General features: G+C 40.2%; 2 protein-coding genes across 3 annotated transcripts in view; one reads left to right on the top strand and one right to left on the bottom strand.

Moving 5' to 3' along the window:
• crip2 (cysteine-rich protein 2) overlaps positions 1-15,081 on the bottom strand; it is a 33,243-nt gene extending 18,162 nt beyond the window's left edge. The window contains exon 1 of the mRNA XM_042501275.1: positions 14,906-15,081. Coding sequence (XP_042357209.1) covers positions 14,906-14,948 — 43 coding nt within the window. The 5' untranslated portion in view covers positions 14,949-15,081. The remainder of the gene's footprint in view (positions 1-14,905) is intronic.
• Positions 1-15,378, top strand: part of mta1 (metastasis associated 1) — a 149,531-nt gene that overhangs the window by 44,426 nt on the left and 89,727 nt on the right. The window lies entirely within an intron of this gene.

Below are 15,378 nucleotides of genomic sequence, written 5' to 3'. Positions count from 1 at the left end.
CCTGATGTCCTAGCTAAGCCCCTAATGTCCTAAAATGTCAGAAATGTCCTAAAATCCTAGGACCAACCTAAAATCCTAGATATGTCCTAAGATCCAAGAAATGTCCCAAAATCCTAGAAATATGTTAAAATCTTAGAAATATGCTAAAATTCTAGAAACCTTTTAAAATCCTAAAAACATCCTAAAATCTCAGCAACGGCCTCAAATCTGAGAAACGTGTATGTGGCTGCTGCGACTGGCCCTTAGACTCCTGTCATACTTTGATAGTGGCCCCCAAGCAAAGCGAGTTGAGTATCCCTGCTGTATAGCTTCGACCGCTGAAATAAAGCCAAACATATGTATTTTAGCTGATGTTTTACATACACAGAAAGATGCAAAAAGAAAAATCTAACTGACTGCACTAACAGACCAACACAGTTCTGTGTCTCCCAAAATAGTAACCGTGTGGGCACAAATGAGGTGGCTGAAATGCCACCAAGTCTTCCTCCACCTCATTATGGCAACAACCTGAGGCTAAAGGCACCCACTTGTGTAAACAAACAAGCTCTTGTTCACAGGGAAGTCTCTCCGGATATTCACATTTACATTGTCAACATCAATGAGGATGTGCCAAATCCTTTTAGCCAATCTGTTTTCTCTCTCACGACAGCCTCACTCAAAAACACACATAAAAGGATTCCCCTGTTGATTCAATGTAAACAGTGGATCAGCTTTGGGAAATCCCTGTTTAAGAGCTGCAGTACAACTCACCTGATATTAACTTTTTTTTTTTTTGCTGTAAACCTACAAGAGATATCTTGAATTAGCTAAGCAGATTTTTTTTTTTCACAAACAGCAAGATGTAATTTCCAAATTAAATGGATCACAAGACGAGATCCATGTGGTTAAGCGCCTTGGCTAAACCATTTCCTGGGGGGAAAGTTGTATTAATGCACTTGGTAAATCAATAAATAGAATAGAAACTTTAATGGATGACACAAACCAAATAAACGATATAGCATAATGCGAAATGATAGACATTATTTAATGGTCAGATGATATATTTCATCATATCGCACAGCCCTGCTTGGAATATAAAGGAGTTCCCCTCAAGTGGGTCCTAGTTGTTACTCTTTATGTTGAGTTTTAGGAACACCCTCTGAAAGGGTTCCCCTTTAAACCTTTTAGAAAAGGTTCTACCTGGAGCAAAAAAAGGTTCTCCTATGGGGACAAGCAGAACGACCCAATATTCTTCACTTTATTTCTAAGAGTACAGCTATCTGGAAAACCTCAGGATTTGTGGGACTTTTTGCATAGACGCCTTCATTTAAATGAGGTTGTGTCTCTAAAATAATTGTCATTGTTCATATAAAGAAGTGAGTGCCAGACGATACTGCAGGAACACTGAGCTCCAGGTGAGAGGATGAGGGGAAAAATTGAAAACAGAGAGCTGGTCAGAGGTCAGAGGTCGTCAGCATAACCATATGATACCTGCTCCGCTGTAAGCTGCTTAACTTCATTTGTGAATTCCTGGTCTAAGCTCTTCATTCTGCGGCCGGCTTCTCTGATTGCATTGTCAATATGGTTTAAATCATAGAGACAGCCGGCTGCTGACTCCTCTTCTCTCTGATTTAGCCTAAGTGTTTACAAACGCTTGTTTCACCGATGTAACCCAACATTAATCAAAGGAAAGGAAGCTTGGAAGTGCTTTTGTGATTATGAAGAGGTCTGTGTGTGCACGTCAGCCGCCTTAAGCCACAGAAATTGCTGTTTAGCTTGATGTGGAAAAACATAAGCACAGTTTCATAAAGAAAATGAGCACAGAAACTGCACCACATGATGTACATACACACAACCCCAGCTGTGGCACTCCACCCTCCTCAGCACAGTTAAGTTGATTTGGAGCCAGGAAATTACCAAACAGGCTAAAGTGCATAAAAAAGGACCTAACGCCCAACAAAGATGGCAACATACGGCAACATTAGCACTGCCACAAGCAGGAAATTACGGGGAACACAGTACTTTGTGCCATTCAAAACTCAGCGCATGATTGTGTTATTTGGGTGCTTTTACGTAAATGGAAAAAAACATTTAAATTGTGGGTGGCTCATGCTTTCTGATTTAATAAGGTCTTATAAGGTTTAATATTCACACTATATATAGCACTGGGTTCATCCTTGATGTACAAACACAAACTTTGAACATCTGCAAAAGACCATAGCTAATGAAAAAAAGTACAGTTTTACCTTATTTGGTCGTATTTTAATGTCTCCAGCAGACGTAAGCTGGGAGGGCATCATATGTTTGATCGCACATGTCTTTCTGGAACATATACCGCAAACTAATGGACCAATCAGCCTAATTTTTGCGTGCACATCTTTGACTGTATGCTGAAGGACCTCATGAGGTTGCAGTGATTCACAATTGTTTGGAGACCTGTTTTACTGACTTTTTTAAAATTGTCATTGACTCCTCATCTTGGCAAGAAAAAGCAAGCCTTACGCTCAGTTGCAGACCACAATTTGGCCTTCATGGCTCAAAACCTGTCATCCACATAAAAGTTTGAGCTGAAGCATATGCAGATTAATTATATACCCGATACATGATGATACAAAAAAGTCAGGCACAATACAAGTTAAATTTAGTCCCCGGTTTTGTTATCACTGCTGCGATCTTGAATGTAAGGGAGCCAGGAGGAACAAGTTCACCAGGCGTGTTCTGGCTGTGTGACTTGGTTTTGTTCCGTCCGCCGCATAGCATCATACCAAACTGTGAGCATTTCAGGAGAGTATTTTGCCTGCTTTATTGTTTTAATCCTTTTTTCTTGACCTCTGGGCTTTTTTAAGTAAGTTAGTGGGAAGTAAAATTGTTGCTTTTTTCTCTTTTTTGGTGCAAGTTTATTTAAATATCCCATTTCAGAGACAAAGGCAATTCAAGGCAAGTAATTGTGCAAATTGCTACATACTTTATTTTGCTCTAGCTTTCAGACAAAGTTATTAAAAGTTCAGTTATGAATGACATGGATCAAAGATTTACAGCTGAGTTTTAGTACTTTTTTTTCATTTAGTTAATTAAATCCTGTTGTCTGAGGCACACTGTGGCACAACTGCTTGAAATACAAGACTTTTCTAGAGTTGGTGTGATAAGCTCAGGCATTATATCTGCACTCTACTGAGTGCACTTTTTCAGTTTTGAAATATTTAGCCGTTTCTGCTGTTCTAATGATATTATCCATGATATCAGCCCAAACAACAAAGATCTACCAGAAACCAACACAAAAACATTATCTAAGGTCATCATCAGAAATATTTAATTCAGCCTAACTTTATTCCTTGGAAATTAGGAAATTAGAGTCATAGGACATCTAATGCAAAGGCTAAAAAACATCAAATAGTTTCATTAAGACACAAATAACTCGTGATATTCTAGAGAGTTCAAGTATCAGTTCTGCTTGCAAAGACACAAGTACATCAGAGAACTTCAAGCTGGTTATGATGATGATTTGATTTATTTCATTTCTGTGACATGATTCACTTATACTTCAGATCATATTAAGAGCATAATCAATTCTGCTGTGCGTACAGACAGCCTGTAAGAGGAGCAGCATGGGAGCGGCAAATGGCACTCTATAATTGGACAGAACATTAAGCAGCAGAACTTTAACAAGGGGTCTTCTGAGGGAAAACATTAACGGCCAATTGCTGCAAAATGACTTAATTATGGTTGCGTAATTGGCAACAGTGAGAGGGCAGCTGCACCCAAACACCAGAGCTGATGATGGACTGATTCACCCTTCAGGGTCAAGAGGAGGTTCATCCGGTCTGGCATACTTACAGTAAAAAAGACACACAAATAAACAAGCACTAGTGCAAGTGCTGAACAACATTTACACAGCTAAACTCCCAGCATGCAACGCAGCAGGAATGTCCATCAGGGGGGTTGGGCTCTGAAATGTCATATGGGTGCTCTCTTATCGGTCAATGAATCGATCGGGGTGTGACGGGGGACATTGAATGCACACTGCAGGGTGAAACAGAATAAGCTACTGTAACTTCTTCTGTTTCTGGTTGTTTAACGGCTTTGAGAGTAAATAGATGTAACAAAGTGATGAAGTATGAAAGACATTATTGCTGTATAAAGATGTACAGCAGGAATACTCCACTTGCTTTGCTTAGGACATATCTAGGATTTTAGGACTTCTAGGATTTTTAAACATTTCTAGGATTTTAGAGCATGTCTAGGGTTATGAGAACTTTTTAGGATTTTCAGACTATGATGTTGCAACATTTCTAGGATTTTAGGACATTTCTAGGACATTAAGATGTTTCTCAGATATCAGGACATTTCTTAGATTTTAGGACGTTTCTAGAATTTTAGGACTATGATTTTAAGACATTTCTAGGATTTTAGGAACTTTTTAGGGCATTTCGAGGATTTTGGATGTTTCAAAGATTTGAGGACGTTTTTAGGACTTTAGGACGTGTCTAACGTTTTAGTAACTTTGGACTATGATTTTAGGACATTAGGAGCAAAGCTTGGACCTCTGTCAGAGGCTGCTGCAGATCCTCCTCTGGCACATTTTGTTTTTTAGAAACAATCTCTATTTTGATGCTGTTTTATGCACTCTGGTACTTTATGTATACTTAAAGTATAATAACAATACCCAGTGTGAATCATTTTATTTTTATTGGGATATAGAAAATGGTTGGGGGGCCACCCGGCACCCTATTTGGGGCCAGATTTGGCCTGTGGACTGTAAGCCGAGTATCATTACCATATTTTAATATATTTCTGATTTGATTTTTACAGTGACAGTGCACATTAATTAATATTGCTGTGAATGTGCCAGTGTGAGCCAAAGGCTGATTTTCGACTGTTGTCCCTTGGCCAGGTGTTAAGACAGACACTAATGTACAGTTTATTACTTAATTAGTTTGTCACAGATGATGTTAACTCACGAGCGTATGGAAAATTTTGCGCCAAATTGAGCTCAAGTTTCTCTGTAATGTTCATGATGTAACCAGCATTGTAAATATCTCCATGTCACGGCTGGCTGGGTTCAGCTCTGTTGCACCCTCTGGTAACATGGACCCATCTGTTCAGCTCTCCCTACAATAAACCCATCCAAAACACACTCATAAACTGAAACACACACACATTGCCCCTTTCCTGTCCTCTCTTTGTCACTCCCTCTATCCATCAGTGGCAGCTGAGTCCACGCGGGTGTTTTTCAGTTTTTTTCACAGCAGTGTGATAACTGCACGTCCTAATAAACACCATACACCTGACTGACTGACTGGAGGCCCAAGAGGCAAAGTAGGAACTAAACATGGGAGGTACTTTTAGTTTATAAAAAAAAAAAAGGCTCATATCTCAGGAGAAATGTAAGAAAGGAAAAAACAAACCGCCTGTGTTTCCCTCTTCTGCATCCTCTTTCTATTCTGTTCTCTGGAGTAAAAACACCCTCAAGGACTTGCGACCTTTTACTCAACTTAAAGACAATCGCCATTCAGTCGGGGCATACAGGGGCATTCAGCCGCACCAGGGGAAGTGACTTTGAGGAAGTTTTTAGCTAGGGCATTAAACAAACTACTCGACTTACAACAGTGTTTTTTGTTGGTGTGGGGACAATCTGTGTTTCTACAATGTCTGAGTAACAGCTTTACATAATTACACCTAAAATAAGAATAATCCCAATTATTTTGCTAGATGTGGTGATTAAAATTAATACCGAGACTCAATCCTGATTATTTGGGGAGTACCTCTCTTATAGTTTCTCCTTGAACAGAAGTCTACAAGGTATTGTCAAAAAAATAAGAAATTAGACGTGCTAAAAATTAAAAACGGACGCTCTCTTCAGATAAAGTAAAAAGCCCCCCCAAGAAACACACTATTGTACCTTTATTGTGTAAACTGTAACATTCAACACAACTAGAACTTATTAATAATCAATCTGTACCAACAGTAATAAGGTGAAAGATTTTTTAAAAAGTTTTAAAAGATCACCTTCTGCCAGTTTTGAGGGAAATTAAATTGATTTGAAGCTGTCTGTGGTGTGTTAAACATTAGAATAGATTTATTTGGGGCCTGTGTGTGCTGTGGCGCTCACAGTGACTGTGCAGGGTGGGGACGCTAGAGAGCCACTAGGAAACACATATTTGGATCCGTCTCCGTCCTGTGGCTAATAACACCCAATGGCAAAACTTAGCTCTGGAGGTCGTCTGTCGCCTCAGCCAAGGCGAGGTTTCCTCCCCAGGCTCTCTCCCTCTCTCCCCCCCTTCTCCCTCTGTGAATAACAGAGTCCACCCTCGTGAATCCTGCTGGCTGACGTAAATGGGCTGCAGTTAACTCGCATCCTGTCTGCGCTGGTCAGAGGAGCCGCGGGCGAAGCAACCTCTTCACATTCCCTCCCTGAACCCCTGAGCCTGCTTTGCCCCACACTCATCTCATCTCTGAGCGGTCAGGACACTGTGTCCCAGCTACAGATCTAGTTTGCATGACTAGCTTACAGAGTAGTGGACCGTGTCTTCAAAGAGGAAGCAGGACCGTATCTCTAGGACGGCACCTTCAGATGTAGCCTATGTAATCGGATAATCGGCCTTTGATGGGTAGAGATCATATGACAGAGGCAGAAAATGTACAAAAACTTCGACAAGTTTGAGTGAAATCATCTGAATCCTGTAAAGAGGCGTAATAAAATCGACCGTGTCTGTTTGAGCACATGGTACCAGTGAAGTAGTTTCCTAATTGTAGCTTCACAAAATGAAAAGTCAAAGTTATAATCTGTGAGATTCCTGTCAACATCTGACATGAAAGGTGGCACTGGCATGAGCTTTTTAATAACACAGGTCCCTGAGTTACATTCAAAATTACACCTGTACTTTTCTGTCACAAACACAACACGAAAAAAAACGATGAAATGAAAAGTGATACACAACTAATGAAATCTAATGCTGTCTGCCACATCACATGAAATGAATGCACCTACAAGCTTTTGTCTTTGCATCATGCCCACTACGCGCATACATTGTTTTCTGCGAATCCCTGCTGCGTGGGTAGGAGCTGTCACTATTTCTTCTAAATGTGCACTACAAACCACTTATAATCAATCTGTAATTATCTGTTCAACATCAGAACTCAGAAATCTAGACTGTTGTCTTCTGTTATTCTCTTAGCTTACAGGAAATGGAGAAAACTAGTGAGCAGTGTTGAATGAATAATCATGACACCAATCTATCTGACAATGTGTTCAAGCATTTTGGACATTTTGGCGTAAAGGTAATTAATAGAACAAGTAGAACAGTCTGGTGAGTTCAGAAAATTAATCACTTTACTGTAATGGCGCCATTTAAACCAGAAAAAGACAACATTTACAATATCAAGATCTCTAAAATCTACGATGATATCTAGTCTCATATCACAATATCGATACAATATTGATATACTGCCCAGTCCTAGGTTGTTAGCTTACTTTGTAAAATACAACTACCTTACAGTACTGTTAGCTAAAGGGGGACATGCAGTCACCTTGAATATGCAGTTAATACTACAAAAAAAGTGAAGACTATGTTCAAAATTAATAAAAAAAAAAGAATGTTTACAATTTAGTATTTAGGAGAGTCCTAGCTAGCAGCAATTTAGGATTATGCGCTCTACCTGCTGCCATGTATTGATTTTCTATTTTTGGAGCTGGACTGTCATTAAAAGTGCTATAAGAATACCCTTCTGTTACGCACTTCACCACACTCTCGGAGCACAGAGGGTACTCCAGGTACAGATGGAGCAGCAGAGCACCAGGCACAGAGAAAGTGAAACTTAATCGTTATTGTGTGGGTCTTAAATTTTCCTTTCACTCGCATCTGCAACAGCTGCCCCTCTCATCCATCAGTCTGATTAGATCAGTTGTGTTCGAATCAACAGAGTTACAGACTTCACAAACTGCTGCTGTGATAAAAAAAAAAGTATGTAGAGTTCTGCCTGCACTGTGCTCAGGGACCCGCAACATAAGCACCCTGTTTTAAAAGGTTTTTTATCAATGAATGTGTTTTTACGACATTTTAGGACCTTTCAAGGACCTACCGTGTATGAACCTATAAATGCACAGAGGCCAGAGGACTAATTATTATATAGAAAGGTCAAACAGACTGTTTATTGCTGAAAAAAACATGTTCATAATATCAAACTAAGACTTAACAGTTTTGATCCTTAAGTTTTTCATTCTATCAAATCTGAGTTATTTGAATGAACCATAGACAACTTTGTTCCTTTATGTCTTTGCTGTTATGTAACAGGTCTTTCTGCTGCAAGGTGGAATAGTTTCACCTGTGCTGAGGGAGCAGCCTGACTTTCAGCACCGAGCCTAATGCTGTCTCCATTAGGGGGATCATATTTGTGCCTCAAAAAGGCAGAGAAAAAGGACCCTCATTGACTGGCGCACAGTAGCTGGCAGGTTATGCAATGGCAGTGAGCGGGAGGCAACAACTCAAGAAATGATGTTACATAACTGACAAGGCACATTCGCACAGCCCACCAGGCAGCCAAGTGGAAAACAGGGTACTCTAGCGTTGACAGAGAAGAGGGGAGGGAAAAAACGGGTATTGTGTGGATGTTTGGGGTAAAAGCGGGATAAAAAAAAGAGGTGTGTGGGAAACGTATCGTCAGGCTGAGAGGATGAAGGTATTCCGCCTCGCTGGAAGCAACAAACGTGCACAGAGACAGAAAGAGCTTTGTGTGAATAGAGATGTCGTTTCTCATTATAATGCATGAGGCACTTTGAGAGTCTCCCGTTTAAATAAAGGCGAGTCATCTCACCCCATTTCCCCCCCAGTCCTTCTAGTTGGGGAAGAGGAATTCAGGGCCTGAGGCCGAGAGCAAGTGGCTGAAGAGGAGGAAAGAGAGCCACAGTCAGAGGAACTGGTGAATGAAGAGAGAAAGAGAAACTCGGAGCAGAGCGCCATTAGTTTCTCGTTTATTCACTTAGCTGCACAAAGATGCATTGCTCCAATTTGTCATGCACAAGAGCCGCTGCTGGATCGCTCAGCTGAATTTGGGTCCGGAGCTGAGAGAGATTTAGTGAGCCATGCTGTGTTGTTTCCCGCATGGACTTGATCACACGCTAGAAATGTATTTCCACTGGGGCTTGTCACATGTTAGCCAATAGTCTCTAGTGTATTCTAAGCGTCTCTGTACCACAGGAACTAACAGATGTGAGTCCGCTATGTGAACACTGGGAATTTGAAGCCAGCCAACTCGACAATTAAAAAAGACATTCACATCCTTTTAACACCAGCAACAAGCGATGGTTTCCTTAAAATTTGTACTTAAAGCCTATCTCCAGACACTTTTAAAGTATACTAATATTTTTTTAAACGTGGTTTCCCACATAAGAGTATAAAAAAATAATTGTGAAAGGAGGCTAGAGCAGATCTACTCTTACTCTTTAATTGAGAAAATTTTGCTTTCCGCTTTCTCCAGTATTGCTCACACTCAGAGAGATTCAGCCATTCATATTTGAGCCTCAGTCAGACCCATGGATGTATTAAGAAAATCTGGATACAGCCATGGAGGCGGGGCCCCGTTCATTCCTGTGAGAGCTTCTCATTGGCACATGAAGCAAAAAGAAGCTTTTACGGGTAAAGAATACCCTGATCTATGGGCCCATTAGGCTTGCGCACGAGAGACTTACAGCAGCCAATGCAGCTGAGTGTCCCAGAGGGGCTAACTTCAGCTGGCAGAGCGACTGACTTCCGGTTTAGCTCTTTGCTAGCTTGAATGGCAGTCTAAGAAGTTTAATATTGCAGCTCTTTTCCAAATGTTATCGAACTGGATGGCTTAGATCTGAATAGTGAAATGAGTTGTTTTGCAGCGGTTTTGATGCTCACAAAATATTATCCACTGATTTACAGACATCTCTTTTCCACGTAAGTCAAGAAAAGTCTTTCTGCATCATGTGACTCACCTGGATGCTGTAATTCCACTTTTGGCCACTATACAAAATTAGCATCAGAGCCTGGCACACTTCCTGGGTGCTTGGTCAGACCCAGACTTCGATGAGGAGTTTGTTGTTGATCAGAAATGGCGACTAGTAGATTTATAACAATGTTGAGTGTAGTTAGCATCTTTTATTTATGTTGTTTGTTAGCTTGTAGGCTAAGCTACAGTGGCTGGATGTTCTTGTGTTTCAAATACATGGGCCAGACGTGACAGTCAAACAGACAGTCAAGGACGAGTCTGGCATCATGTCGTTTCCAGAGAACCTCCTCTTTTTGCATTTTTCATACGGGATGGAAATAAAGTAACATTGGTTCAGCACATTGATCAAACTTTCATAGCTGTGAGGCAGAAAGATCTTCACTATAAGGATGGGAGTCTCCTTCACCTTCGGGTCAGACTCTGGGCCGATCTCAGTATCCAGGATGTTATTGACACTGTGAGACTTCTCAGACTTCACTGAGTTTCCAAACCATGCATAGATCGTACACATCATGGCGTTCGTGTCTCGAATAAGTTGTCCTGATGTATCACACTGCAGCTGGGCAGGTGTTTCATCAGTGTGTTGGTCATTGGCGTCCATTCTCTCCGTCCCTACAGTGTTTATTGTTTTGAAACATACAATCATTTTTGCTACAATGGGTTTTTGATAGTGGAGGGAAGCTCCAGAGTCCAGTTTACATCCAAAACTGCACACTCTTCCAGATCTGCCAAAACTTTTGCTATGCTAATGCTAACTCTTGCTCTCTTTGCAAGTCTGCTCGGCGCAGGATGGTAAAGTTTCTTTAGCCGTGTTGTGTTAAAGTCTGTTCTCCCGACATTATGTTTCCTATTTTAGACGGTGATTGGCTTTTGTGTTAGTAAAATACCTAATCTAGCTTGTCCGGCATATGTTTAAATCCTAAACTTTGTCTACACATACACAGATATTATTGAAAATTAGTTTTTCCAGCATTTTAAAAGTGCGACCTTAATTTTAGAAAATATCTTCTTCCACACTTTAATGCAAAAACAAGACCAAATGCTCACCAACGGGAGCTGTCTCCTACAGTATGTCCCTCGTCACAAAGGTACTTAAGTGTGCAGGCTAATATCACCTTTTTCAAAACACCTGTTGAAGATCATATTGTCAATTCCTGTTCATTATTAGAATGAAAAAAAAACGCTCAACATACAGGCGATGTTCTGGACATTCAAAAGTTTTCTTTGGAAAGTTTCCAAACGTCTGCAGGTTCAACCAGACCTGAGCCAAAACTGCCAGACTTGGGCACCTCGGGCGCTAACATGGAGCAAAAATATTGGTTGCAGTAGACCCCTCCGTTCTCTCTTAAAGCGTGGCATGAACATTAAGTTAAAGTGTAGCCACTGAAGCAAACAGTGCTAACAAAACATTAGAAAAGCAGTAGTCCACCATTATTATTATTTCTGGCGTATGCTTATTACACAAAACAACACTGGGCTTGCGCAAATTGAGGACATGACGTCATCATTTCCCAAATACACCGTTACATATGTCCTCCCTAGTGACAAACTTTGTATGCATACAAGTCAGTATAGTCATGGCCAGACATTTTAGGAGACATAAAAATTAGAAAAATACACTTTTAAGTGAAGGGGGGCTTTAAGAAACTTCAGAAGCGACGAGAACGGCAGCAACAGTTAACACATGCCTTAAGTGGTGATGAAATTGCACCATCACCACCATAAAACAGCTGTCCATTAAAATAACGAATGGAAAAAATAATAAAAACAAAACCAAAAGACTTTCCATCCCAGTCTGTGGCTCACCGCCACCATGTGAAATGACTTTTTTGTAAAGAAAAGTGTTGAAAAGCTTTGCCTGCTGAATCCAATATTGGGCAATACCAGCTGGAGGACCAGGTGGGTTAACTGCAGGGTGGGCCAATCACCGCTCCATATAGCTCCACCACAAACCACCACCACAAGAAGGAAAAAGGGGAGCAAAATGGGACGGGAAATCGGCAATTTTCTCTATCAATAACACATGTCCTGGTGTAGATCAGAAGCAAGGGATTTTTTTTCCCCTTACTTTCATTTGCGTAACGTTAGCTGTTCCTCAGACCTGAAAATCTACCTCAACAGGATTTCTGGCGTCTCTTGAGAGCCAAGTATCTGAGAGGAGGGTGTATGTAGGTGGAGCTGCTGAGCTCATTCTACAGCATCCGTCACCGACATTATGTTGGTGCTTCAGGCGGTGGGCAGCAGCACAGCAGTGGTGGAAGAAATATGTAGATACTTTAATGATGTAAAAGTACTAATACCACCTTGTGAAAATACTCTGTTGCAAGTAAAAGCCCTGCACTGAAAGTGCTACTTAAGTAAAAATAAGCAGGTGCAATCAGTACAGTACACCCAATGCAGAAAAATTTCAAATGCCAACACCTTAAATAATAAAAAGGAACAGAAAAAAGGACTCACCTAAAAAACTCAAAATGATGTAATAAATAGAAAAAAACACCCCCAAATCTCAAAATTATTATAAAAAATACAAAAAAAAAAAGACAGCCAAAAAGTCCTCATAAAAAAGAAGGAAAAAAACACCACAAAACACAAAAAATTATTTAACAAGTAGAAAAATAAACTAAAAACACCCTCAAAATTAATTAATAAAAAGACACCAAAACACAAAATTATGTAAAAAAAAAAACAAAAACAAATCAAAATTATTTAAAAGTGGGGAAAAATGCCCCAAAACTTACAATTATGTGAACAATAAATAAATAAAATAATTTGTAAAAAAATATATTAAAAAACAACCAGTAAAGCCCCAAAATTATTTTAAAACATGGATTTAAAAAAAATGTTTATCAAAACAGTTGGTTAATAATTTTCTGTCAATCGACTTATTGATTAATCAACTAATTGTTGCATTTGTACTTTTGCAAACGGTTTGGTAATTTTACTTTATTACAAAACATCAGATTTTATAAACTGTTTTTATGGAAAATCTTAATTTCTAAAGTAACTAAAGCTTTCAGATAAATATGCTATTAAAAAGTACTATATTGCCCTCTGAAATGTAGTGAGGTAGAAGTACAGAGTCGCCTGAAGAGAAAATACTCAAGTAAAGTACAAGTACGGAAAATTGGTACTTGAGTGCATCACAGTTACATTCCACCACTGTAGCACAGGCGGGACTTTTCTCCTGACCTCTCCCATGCCTTCTCACAGGTTTCACAGCCTGCCTTGCAGTGACTTCAATATTGTCACCACAGCCTCCCCTCACTTTCTCCATCCTCCCAGTTTGACGTGCGCAGCTAATTCCTGGTAGCCGTTCATCATCCTTAAAAACGACTCAGCCCCGAGCGCTCTCCACCCAATAAGACACACCCCAAGCAAAAATAACTCCACATGGATGGATCTCAGCACATTACATAAAAAAATAACATACATCACCGAGGTACTGTGACTCACTCGCTGCAGCAAATTAAGGCTACGCTGCAAATGAACACACATGCATGAAATCTGTATTGGAGGAAATGAAATCATATTTTGCACAGATTTTGTATTCCATGCCAATGGCTCTCGGGACCCATAGGATGAGCAGCAGCTGTGGTGTTTTGCTGCCACTCGTGTTACGTAAGAGGACTGCCAGCCACTCACATAATTGATTTTGACCCCCGTGACAGCTCTGATGTGTGCTGTGAAGTGTAGAAAAGATCAGCGCCAAAGAGCGCTTTTTTTCTTTCCTTTTTTTCACAGCATGCAGCCAAACATAAACACAGGATTACTCAACAACGCAGCAGCATGTTCCCTAAAAATACACAGAGCAGGGTGCACATCATGTGCAGCTTTCAAAGCAGGGTGTAATTTTTGTTTATCTTCATGGCCTGAGCTCCTTTAATAATCCGCTTTGCTCTTATCTGTGTACATTTCTAAAACTGTAAACATCTGTTATAGTAAATATTAGATGCCACCACTGTGACAAAGTGTGACTGTGGATAAGTGGGTGTTGTTGTTTTCCCATATTTGTGTACAAGGATGCAAGAGATGCATGTTTACATGTTTTCATCTCACTGACGCAGCATGATGTTGCCGCACGCCTCCGTGAGTGGGCAATCTCAGCATATGGCACTTTTTGCACTCTTGGCAACGGCCTCCATCAGAAAGCCAACTGCCAAGCTTTGGATGTTTACCAAAGACAACAGAGTTAAAAATGGCAAAAATCAGTGTCAAATAAGATAAATCATTCATCCAGTTTTGTGAGTTTAACGCAGACACAACATGTTTTAATATCATCCATTTTATATGTTATAAAAATAATACATTTGTTGAATATTTGCTTTTAGGGCTTTTGTTTACTTTGACCCATTTGCCTCTCCAGCTTTTGATTTTCCCAAAGTTTGTCTCTGTGAATCATTTACATTACCAGCAACTCTCCCCCTTAAACATGTCTAATCTAAGGAATGTTACTTTACTTTTGTTAGAAATTCCTTTAGGAAATGTAGGAAGGGTTTACATTTTTCCCACCACTGAACATAAACGTCTCAAGCAATATTAAGCTTTATGGATCCATATTTAGCTTCTGTCAAACACACGCCACTAAAACACTAAGTATCATACAAATTTTGTCAAAAACAAAAATACTTGAAATATTAAATGTGTGTAGCCAGAAGTCTTTGTTTACGTTCAGAACTACATTTTAAAGTGGGGCTTTTTAGTAAATGTGAATTCAAACTCAACATAGCTCAATTGTAGTTGTGTGAAACGTATGCTTTTTTCAATGAATGATCATTAACTGCTTTTCACCCGAAAATGCACGCTATTCGTTAAAATTTGAAATTAAGACAGTATAGCTTTACAAAAAACTGTGAAACACGTTGTCCAAAAACAGCGATCTTTTCGGCTGGACTTCTCCATCATGACCCAAAAGTAATTTCAAGACCTGAGATCAAATATAACGGGCATTACTCACCGAAATACACCGTCTTGTCACACTTGGGGCACTTTGAGGCCATATTGAAGCGGATGTTGTGGGTCGAGTGAAAGTGATCTGTGTTGTTTGTCCGGAGCGGTGTCCACTGTCTCTGCCTCTTGTCTCTGCAGCAAGTGTCCCTGCCTGCCGGTCCGCGCTCCGCTTACAGCCGCCGCGAGCGTCTATTCACTCAACGGCTGCCTCATTTGCATCGCCCCGCCCCCCGCCACGATACGTGTCCTCGTGGCTGCTTCACGTGCTGTGGGAAATGTCAAAACTAATAACGTATGTCAAGGCTTTTTGTTTACTTTTGTTGTTTAATTACAGTTGAAGCGTCGGTTAATGCTTGTTTCAGCGTTTTGTGCGCCCGAGTTGTCCTCAAAAAAACAATTAACAGTTATTTAAGATACATCAACCCTTTAGCAGACCTAACGGTTTATTAGTTAATCTGATGGAAAGCAAAAGGTGACATC

The sequence above is a fragment of the Plectropomus leopardus genome, chromosome 14, assembly GCF_008729295.1.
Source record: "Plectropomus leopardus isolate mb chromosome 14, YSFRI_Pleo_2.0, whole genome shotgun sequence".
NCBI classification, from domain to species: domain Eukaryota; kingdom Metazoa; phylum Chordata; class Actinopteri; order Perciformes; family Serranidae; genus Plectropomus; species Plectropomus leopardus.
Note: the sequence above shows the minus strand (reverse complement) of the source record. Positions and strands in the feature narration are given on the sequence as shown.